Genomic DNA, 10,150 nt, shown 5'->3' on the forward strand with positions numbered 1-10,150 from the left:
GAGAGCTTGTCCAGATTGGGAAGGTGCAATGTGGCTTAGAGTGGTCGAAAGAGTTGGGGGGGGGTGCTGCACCAAGGCCCAAAGGGAGTCAGAGGCCTGGGTCCTGGGAAGGGGCAGGCAGGCAAGGCAGAGGGAGTGGGGGGGGGAGGGGGGCATCAGCCCACGTGCTGGGGGGCAGGGAAACAATGAGGCCTTTGGTGATTGCGCAGGATCCACCCCCAGCTTCCCAGTGTGTCCCCTCTGCGGGCTGGATCCCGGTGGCGGCTTGGGGGCGGGGCTGGGGGCCCTCAATGGGCCCCTTGTTTCAGCGCTGGGTGTGGGCCAGGCTCCCCGGGCACACGGTGCCCTCGCCAGGCCTGGCCGGCCTCCGTGGCTTCCACCCTCTGCTGGCTGAGGACCGGCCCTGTGGGTGAGCGGGGCCCCTCCCTGAAAGCCTCAGCCGGACTCCCGCCCCGGCCCCGCAGAGGCAGGTAGGGAGAAGGACCCCATCTAGTGGGGAAGGGGGGAAAGCAGCAGCCTCCGCCCGAGAGCACCCTGGCTCCAGACTAAAGGGGACCCGTGGAGAGTGGGATCCTGGGGGCGCCCCAGGTTGGACTTCCCACCCTAAAGCTCCCCAGATTTATGACCTTGGGCAGGTTCTTTGTGTTTTCTGCATCTCAGCTTCCTCGTGGGTGAAATACCTACCGGGGGGCTGCGGTGCTGATTACATGACATCATAGGTGGGAAATGTCCCGTGAGTACCAAGCGCTGAGTAAATGTTAGTGTCCCTTCCCTGGACCTGGGGGAAGAAGGGCTGAGCGCGCAGGGATTGGCTCGGCGGGTCCTGGAAGGGCCTCGGGGGTTGGGGTCAGGGCCACCCAGGTTCTCACAATGGGCTAGAACTCTGTCTTCCTCTGAGTTCTCATCCACTTTGACTCCTCTCCCTGTCTCAGGGAGGGGAGGAAAGACTTTGGATGAGTCGTCGGTGAAAGCTTTCCCCCTGGATTCTCTCTTTCTTTCTTCTCGGCTGTGCCTGAAGCTCCCGAGAGATCCCTCAGGTGGTGGCCACTGGCCTGCAGCCTGTTCCCCTCCACCCTTTGTACCAAATGCTTGTCCTGCCCCCTACTTGGTGCTCGTGTATTGGGAGAAATGGCTGTGGTAATGAGGTTCTTCCGGTGGATTTGGCAAAAGATTACTCGCTGGGTGAGTTTCAGAGAATACCCCTTCCTCCTGCTGTGCTGGGCTGGAGGCGCTTGGTCAGTGACCTCTAGGTCACAGAAACCCACTGGGGGAGGAGGCGGGGACACTCACGGCCCCTTCCCCTCTGTGTTGGCCTTTCTGCCAACCATCGTGCCCCTCTCTTGTCTCTCCTCCCCCTGTCTCGGTGCTCAGGTTTTCTTCTGGAAACACAAAGCTAAGTCAGCCGTCTTGGAACACCATGACTCCCAGAAAAGTGTAGTGAAGGTCGAGAAGACTCCCAGGGTGATCGAGACTTTCAAGTTGGTTGAGCCCTGCGAAGAGGCTAAGATCTCCAAGACTGAGGAGACCCCCAAGGTGGCTGATCCCTTCACGTTGGTCACATCAACAGATAAGGCTGAGGTAGAGCAGAAGCGTGGGGGCCGGTCCCTGCTGCAGCTGCCGCGGACAGCTGTCAAGTCTGTCTCCACGCTCATGGTCTCGGCCCTGCAGAGCGGCTGGCGGCTGTGCACCTGGAAGGTCAGCACCGTACTTCCCTGCTTCCCAGGGCTCCTTCCACCCTCCCTGATCCCCCATGACTCATCCCCCCCCCTCCGGCCACTTGGTTGACATTTGTTTTTGTGTGCCTCTCGGGCCCTGAGGCGGGCAACCAAGGAGACACGGTGAATGAGATTGACCCAGACTGAGGGAGCTCCAGACAAGGTCAGAAGCATTGTTGGTTCAGGGTGTCAGGGGTGTGACGTGGGAGGTCAGGGACTGTGGGAGCCCAGAGGAGAAGCAGACCTGGGGAGTCAAAGAAGGCCTTCCTAGCAGAAGAGAGGGTGAAGCTGACACCGGAAGGACTGGCGCTGCCTTGGGGTGGAGTGGACTGGGGAGGGAGTGAGGGGGATCGTTCCACGAAGACAGAATAGCAAGTGGGCTGGGGTCGGGCGGGGGGGTTGGTGCTGGCCCAGTGTGTTGGGTTTGGGCAATCCTGGGGCCAAGGGCCAGCTTGTACAAGGCAGAGTGGTTGGCCATCTGCGGAGTTTGGATTTGACCCTAAGAGCAATGGGAGCCCTTGTAGACATTTGAGCAGAGGACTGACACCAACAGATTTTATTTTATTTTATTTTATTTTTAAAGTTTCTTCCTTGTAAAACTCTTTTTTTTTATTTTATAATGATTTTTTATTATATTATGTTAGTCACCATACAGTACATCCCCGGTTTTCGATGTAAGGCTCGATGATTCATTAGTTGTGTATAACACCCAGTGCACCATGCAATATGTGCCCTCCTTACTACCCATCACCGGCCTATCCCATTCCCCCACCCCCCTCCCCTCTGTAGCCCTCAGTTTGTTTCTCATAGTCCATAGTCTCTCATGTTTCATTCCCCCTTCTGATTACCCCCCCTTTCTTTATCCCTTTCTTCCCCTACTGATCATTCTAGTTCTTATGTTCCATAGATGAGAGAAATCATATGATAGTTGTCTTTCTCTGCTTGACTTATTTCACTTAGCATTATCTCCTCCAGTGCCGTCCATGTTGTAGCAAATGTTGAGAACTCGTTCTTTCTGATAGCTGAGTAATATTCCATTGTATATATGGACCACAACTTCTTAATCCAGTCATCTGTTGAAGGGCATCTCGGCTCCTTCCACGATTTAGCTATTGTGGACATTGCTGCTATGAACATTGGGGTGCATATGGCCCTTCTCTTCACTACGTCTGTATCTTTGGGGTAAACACCCAGTAGTGCAATGGCTGGATCATACGGTAGCTCAATTTTTAACTTTTTAAGGGACCTCCACACTGTTTTCCAGAGTAGCTGTACCAACTTGCATTCCCACCAACAATGTAGGAGGGATCCCCTTTCTCCACATCCTGTCCAACAATTGTTGTTTCTTGCCTTGTCTATTTTTGCCATTCTAACTGGCGTAAGACACAACAGATTTAGAAAGCTCGCCTGCTCTCATAGGTTGTGGCGTGGCCGCTCTGGAAGCAGTTTAGTAGTTTCTTTTCTTTCTTTCTTTTTAAGATTTTTTAAATTTGTTTATTTCAGAGAGCGAGAGAGAGAGAGAGAGAGAGGGAGGGAGAGAGAGCACAGAGGGAGAGGGAGAAGCAGACTCCTTGCTGAGTGGAGAGCCCGACACGGGGCTCGATCGCAGGACCCCGACACCATGACCTGGGCTCAAGGCAGATGCTTAACCAGCTGAGCCACCCAGGCGCCCCAGTTTGGTAGTTTCTTATAAAACTAAACCTGCAATCATCATATGCCAAGCAGTCATACTCTTGGCATTTATCCTAGACAAATGAAACTTTATGTTCACACAGAAACCTCCACATGAATGTTCAGGGCGGCTTTATTTGTAATAGCCAAAACCAACCCAGATGTCCTTCAGTGGGTGAATGGTTAAACTGTAATGTGTCCATACCGTGGAATACTTCTCAGCCATAAAAAGAGACAAATTATTGATGTACCTGACAACTTAGACAAGTCTCAGGAATTATGCAGAGTGAAAGCAACCAATCCCCAAAGGCTATATATATATATATGATATCATATATATTATATATGTTATATATACACATATATGTAATATATGTAAATATATGTGTATATATAATATATATACACGTGTATATATTATATATATAGTATGTATAATAAATATATTATTAGTATGTGTAATAGTATGTATAATATATATACACATGTGTGTTAGTATGTGTAATAGTATGTGTAATAATATATATACACATATGTGTGTGTGTGTATATATATATATATATATATATATATATATATATATATATAGTATGATTCTATTATATACCACTCTTGAAATAACAAAATTATAGAAATAGAGACTTGATTAGTGGTTTAGTGATTGCCAGGGACTAGGGGTTGGGGGTTAGCAGATAGGTTGGTTATAAAAGGGCAACATGAGGAATTCTTGTGATGATGGAAATGTTTCGTGTGTTAACTGTGACAGTCCGTGACATGAACCTGCGTATGTGAGATAAAATTGGGTAGAATTTCCCATACACACAAATGAGTACAAGCAAAGGGGGAGATGTGAGTAAGATCGGTGGACTGTATCGCTGTCAGTATCCTGGCTATGATACTATACTGTAGTTTCGCAAGATTTTCCTACTGGGGGGAATACGAGGACTCTAGTATTTCTCACAACTGCATATGACTACAATTAATCTCAAAGTCAAAAATGTAATTTTAAAAAGGGAAGTGTCTAGATCACTACCAAACCAACTTATTTTGGCCTTGAATGAATTATTACAGCACTAAGAATAAGGTTCACTTGGTGCCCTGTGATGGGCGGGTCAGAAAAGGACAAGAGGAGAGGCAGCGTATTTAAGAGTTAGAATTGCACCAGCCTGTTGCTTGGATGACGGTGAAGGGGGAGGGAGAGACAGGAGTCAGAGCAGGATGGAGCCATGCACTGGGATGGAGAGTAAAAGAGCAAGAGCAGACTTAGGGGGGCAAGTGGTGAGTTGAGGGCATTGGGACAAGATGAGATGTCGGTGGGACATTTGCATGGAGATATCTAGGAAGCAGTGGGATATACAGGCCTGGAGGTGAGGAGGGAGCTCTGGACTGGAGATGGAGGTCAGGGGGCCATTCTGGCCTTCTTCTTCTTTTCTTTTTTAAGATTTATTTATTTATTTATTTATTTATTTATTTATTTATTTGAGAGAGAGAGCAAGCACACAGAGAGAGGGGACAAGCAGACTCCCCACTGAGCAGGGAGCCCCACATGGGGCTTGATCCCGGAACCCTGGGATTATGTCCTGAGCTGAAGTCTTAACGGACCGAGCCACCCAGGCACCCCGACCTTGCCCTTCATTTTAACACAATCTCCATGAAACCCTAGCGAGGACTCAAAGATGGGTGAGACATGGTGCGTGTCATTCAGGAGCTCGAATTCCAGTGTTGAAAACAGGTCTGCAGAACAAAGAGAGTATGACATGCCAAATTTTGAGGCAAACACAAGGGTAGAGACAAAGAACACCTAATGCAGCCCAGGAAGGCTTCCTGAAGGAGGCGGTGGCACTGGACAAGCCTTTGCTGTTCATCTGGCAATGGTTTGCACCAGCGATTTCTCCCTGGACCAAGCTATTTACATGTGCACATCTTCTCTCTCTCTCTCCTAGTCCTCTGTGAGTTCTACCTCCATTTCCTCCCAGATGAGGTCTGGGTCCCCCCTGGAGACGCCGGAGGCTGAGATGCTGCGGGAAGTGTACCTGGTACTGTGGGCCATCCGCAAACAGCTACGACAACTAGCCCGCAGACAGGAGAGGCGGAGGCGGCGCCACATCAGGGCCCACACTGGCCCCCAACCTGACTCAGCTCAGGGCCTGAAACAGGATGCCCGGAGTCCCCTCTAGGGGGGAAACCCACATCCTCCAAAAAGCCCCTCCTCACTCTTAGGTAAGGTTGATAGGAGAGGTTAGGGCAGCAGGCCAGGAGTTGTGGGTGAGGAGAAGTTTTCATACTGTCACCTCTCATCGGGAGCCCAAGTCCAGGCCTGGGGTCCCACTTATTCCCCTTCATTCTTTTTATTCAATTTGTAAAAAAAAAGAAAAAAAAAGAAATTATCAAAATGTTGGGAAATAAATATCAGATATTTCTGAGTAACCCTAGAGTGTGTTGTGGCTAGCCAGAGGCAATGAGGGGAACTCGGGTGGGGCAGGGAGGGGCGCCTCAGGGGCTGGCCCAAATATGTGTGGGAGTAACTTGAGGGCTGGGGGAGGGGGGCGATCCCCACGTCCAGGGCCCCCTGGGGCCCAAACCCACTTTCAGGGGCTGATTGCCTTTGGCAGCTCTGCCAGGCCAGCAACTCCCCTTTACTGAAGACACGAGGCGCCTCTCAGGTCCTGATCCCCGGCTCTCCCTGGCAATCCTACAAAGACGGGGCGTTTTGCAGAGGTTAAGGGACTTTTCCAGGGCCCTGCAGCGAACGAGACCCGCGGGACACTACGCGCCCCGCCCCTCTGGCGCTCTGGGGCTCCCCCATAGCGAGGTCAGGGGGTCTGAAGACTGACGCAGCGGCAGCCGGACACGCATCGGTGGGGAAGGCTCGCAGGCCCTGTTGGCCGCACCCCTGCCGAGAGCGGCCGAAAACTACACCTCCCAGGGTTCCGGGAGGCGCCGGGGGCGGGGGAGCCGGGGAGGCGGGGCCTGGGGCAGCGTCCGCGCGTCCGCGCCCAAGGGCCGAGCGTCCTGCTGCTCATGAGGGTGTCGGCCTGGCTCCTGGGGCGTGGGTGGGGGGAGGCAACACGAGGGGGTGGGGGGAGGGAACACGAGGGGAGACCGTGGAGCCGCAGGTCCCCTCGCGGACTTAGTACGCCCGCTTGCGCGGCCACACGAAGGCGCAGAGGTGGCTCCCCGATGAGAAGCAGGGCTGTTTCGCAAGAGTGCAAAATTGGGAAATTTCAGTGTTCACAGGGCTTCTGGGTGCAGTGGGGAAGGAGGACGGGATGCCAGCACAGGCCCCGGGGAAGCGGGAGAGGGGGAGGAGGAGGGAGGGTGCGGTTGGCCGAGCCGCTGGGTTTTGCTCGCGGAGCTAGTGTGACTAGCGAGAAGGTGGTGGGCGTGAGCAAAGCTGGGGGTAGTGAGGAGCAAAGGGGACGGATTGCTGGACGCAGCCAATTCCCTAGAAAAGTCAGCAAACTACTCGCCCCCCCCCCCAGAACCCCCTCCCCACCCGCTCTGTTCTGGAAAAGTTAGGCGCCCTTGCTGGGAATCTGGGTTGCCTTTCCCAAAATTCCGGAACTGCAGCAGGCTGCCCAGCCCTATAGCTCTGCTACCCCGAGCCCGTTAGCTGTCCCCCGCACCCCAACCTTGCCAGCCACAGGAATACCAGCCACTCTTATTAAGCTACCGTGACTACTTTTAAGCCTCGTTCTAAGTAATTCTCACAACAGATTTGTGATGAAGTATTGTTTCCATTTTTTGAAGGAGAAAACCAAGGGACAGAAACGTCATGTTTAATAAGTCATGCAGCTTTCAGTGATGCACCTGATGAGTCTAGCTCACACCGGCCACGTAACACACATGTTACACACACACACACGTTACAGGGCAGGCGTTTGGTACACGAAGTGGCTTCGCTGGGAATGTGTCTTGAGTTTAGCATGAAGTCAAGTCCTGTTCAGGTGGGTCCTCAGAACAAGCTGATTCACAGTGGCTCATTTCTGGGGCTTTCGATCACCAAGTATTCCTCACCTCTGCCTGTGTGCCGGGAACCATTCTGGGGCCCAGTGGCATTGGTGCCGGGTCTGTGTCCCTGGGTGAGATTCAAGATCAGCCCCTCCAAGTCCTTAGAGACAGGCTCCTCTTGCAATTGGGGACATTAAGGTTTCAGTGAGGGTCGCTGGTAAAGAGGCTTGCAAGTAGCTACAGGCCCAGGAGCCAATCCAGGCTTGAGGCTGTGGGCTTGTGGGAAGGAATACTGCCCTCATTTTTCTTTGGCTTCTTTAGCATCTTGGGAGTGGGAGGGGAGGAAAGGAAGAAGGTGAGTTCAGCCAGCAGCCAAGGGAGCTGTTGGCACCTCCCACCACTCTCTTCCTCCCCAGACATGATGAAGTCCTGGCTGGGGTTGGCCAAGCAGAGGAATGGAGACTTGCAGGAGAGAAAGGAGCAGGATGGAAGAGAAGTCCAGAGAACTTGCTTTTCCTAGATGTCTCAGTGCACCCAGGTGGCCTCCTTCTCCCCATCCTAAGTAATCCAGCCCAGAGCCCTGGGGAAGACCTGTGCTGGGGCCTGGGGAGGAACTTTCCAACTGGGAGGGAAGCATAAGTAGTAGTAGTAATTTGCAGGGAAGGATGCTTACTCACCCCAGCCCTTTCCTGGTAGAAAGAAGTGGAGGACAGAGTGACCCCCACAAAAATCTGCCTCCTAATGACAGTCTTGTGAAAAACTGCCACCTTGGACACCCTCCTCTCCCATCCCCAGACCTCAGGCACTTCTTCCCCAAAGCTGCTCGACTCCATGAGGCAAAAGTGGTAGGGCTATGGGTGGGCTGAGTTGGGACCAGAGTCGTCCTCTATTTTCAAAGAGGGGCCCTAGGAATGTGGGGAGCCACGTGAGAGTGCTGTTCCCAGATGCCCTTGCTCCCCCCCGCCCCATCATCATCTGATGGTCTGAAAATTTCAAATCTTTTGTCTGGCTCCACCACACAGCAAAACATGTCCTACCCCTGCTGAAACCTTCCAATAGGTTTCCACCCTTCTTGGAAAAAAATCCATACCATTCCCTTTGTCTAACTTCCCTTCTGTCAGGGCTTGGCACTGTGGGCTCCTTTGCTGGTCTGGACTCTGTACGAAATCACCACGTCTTCACGACCCCTCTCCCTGATGACCTGACTAAATCAGCTAACCTCTGAGCCTTGGTTTCCTCATCTGTAAAATGGGGAAAGTGTCACAGGGTTGTCATGAGTGTGAAGGAAAGGATGCTTAGTACAGCACAAGGACTCAACAAATGTTAGCTGCTGTTATTATGATAATGGTTCCGATTTACCGTGTACAGTTACTATCCCCGTGGCCTAAAACAGGACTAAAACAAAGTAAACATTCCTGTAGTGTGTGGGAAGCACACTCCGACCAGCTGGGTCTTGGATGCCTCGCCATTTTGGAAGTGACCAAGGAAGAATGCCATGTTCAGCGAGTAGCAGGAAGGGCACTGGACAGAGAGTCAAAAAGCCCTTGGTTCTGGACTCAATATTGCTGTCTCTCCGCTGTGGGACTTGGGCCAGTCACCTTCCTTCACTGGGCCTTGGGCTCTTCAAATAAGATACTGGGTTGAAGCAAACAGTTGCTCTGCTCCCTGCCAGCCTCCGGGGGTTCTGGTTTGAGTCCTGTGCTCCCTTGATCTACCACGTAGTCTTCAGGGTTGGGGACACATGGTGCCTTTAACTCCCCTCAACCCTGCCTCCTTACAGCCCAAAGCGGCCACGAAGAGAGTCGAACCAGGTAAGACATTCTTTGTTTAAGCCTTTGAACCCAGAAACAAAGTCTCAGGCCCGGACACCGGGTCTTTTTTGACCCACATCACTCCCTCCTCTTCGGCTCTCTTATCTGAGCGCTGGGGGAGGAGAGCCAGCCCCGACTGAGCCTCCCCGGGGGCTGGCCCCGGGCATGAAGGCTTTAGCCTCGGTTCTTCTTGGATGCGCAGACAGGTACACAGACGTGCGGGTATCTGTGGCTATATCTTGACTTGGTCCCGTTTTCTCCCTCAGGAGTGGCAGGACCGAGACTGACTAGAGGGAGAGATCGTGTCCATCGCAGGGCTGGTAATGCTCTCTGCCTCTCGCTGGAGCTGCCTGTCTGCTCCTCGGGTCGTTCTGGGGTACTGGGGAGATAGCCTGTTAAGCTCTCCAAGGGGGACATGGACCAAGGGGAGGGATCTCCTCTTCCCTTCTCGGTCCTCTTTGGTTCAAAAGCGGAGCCCACCTGCCCCACACCTGTCTGCCCACCTCACTGGGGATGCCCGGGTCTGCGTCCCTGTGATAGCTGAGTCATGGCCTTCTGCCTGTTTCCCTTTCCCTCAGTGCCTCCCGGGGTGAGTGGCTGTAGAGGGGCAGGTTTTGCAAGACAGGCCTGGTGTTTTGGGTTGAAGGAGGAGTGCACAACTGAGGTGTGGCTGTGGCTGGCTCAAGCTGGGGCTGCTGAGGCCCTGAGAAGGCTGGTTCCCAGGATGCAGGGGTCCGTAGCACCCTTTGCTGGCTTTCTCTCTCTGCCTCCAAGTGTAAGACCCAGCTATTTTCCCTTTATTGTTTATATGCTCTGATAGTTTTCCAGCTGGGTTTTGGGTCTTTTCTAGAGTTCAAAATAGAGTTTAAGAGCCTGCCCTCTGGAGCCAGACTACCAGGTTTTGAGTCCTGGCTCTACCACTTACTAGGTATATGACCTTGGGCAAGTTGCTTAACCCCTCTGTGTCTCAGTCACCTCAGCTGCAAAAACGGAGGTAATGTC

General features: G+C 52.6%; 1 protein-coding gene across 1 annotated transcript; it reads left to right on the forward strand.

Moving 5' to 3' along the window:
• The first annotated feature begins 184 nt into the window (after nt 1–184).
• SPACDR (sperm acrosome developmental regulator) lies at nt 185–5,813 on the forward strand. The gene is made up of 3 exons (XM_026516134.4): nt 185–1,182; nt 1,372–1,695; nt 5,330–5,813. Exons 1-3 carry the CDS (start codon nt 1,129–1,131, stop codon nt 5,561–5,563), a joined length of 612 nt encoding a protein of 203 aa, XP_026371919.1. The 5' UTR covers nt 185–1,128; the 3' UTR covers nt 5,564–5,813.
• The last annotated feature ends 4,337 nt before the right edge of the window (nt 5,814–10,150 follow it).

This window comes from Ursus arctos, unplaced genomic scaffold (assembly GCF_023065955.2).
Source record: "Ursus arctos isolate Adak ecotype North America unplaced genomic scaffold, UrsArc2.0 scaffold_2, whole genome shotgun sequence".
Taxonomy (NCBI): Eukaryota; Metazoa; Chordata; class Mammalia; order Carnivora; family Ursidae; genus Ursus; species Ursus arctos.

What these genes read in the sequence shown, in the direction of transcription:
- SPACDR (XM_026516134.4), top strand. Translation starts at nt 1,129, where the DNA reads ATGGCTGTGGTAATGAGGTTCTTCCGGTGGATTTGGCAAAAGATTACT. An exon ending in GGCAAAAGATTACTCGCTGG is followed by an intron (nt 1,183 to 1,371) that starts GTGAGTTTCAGA and finishes CTCGGTGCTCAG; the next exon opens with GTTTTCTTCTGGAAACACAA. An exon ending in GGCGGCTGTGCACCTGGAAG is followed by an intron (nt 1,696 to 5,329) that starts GTCAGCACCGTA and finishes TCTCTCTCCTAG; the next exon opens with TCCTCTGTGAGTTCTACCTC.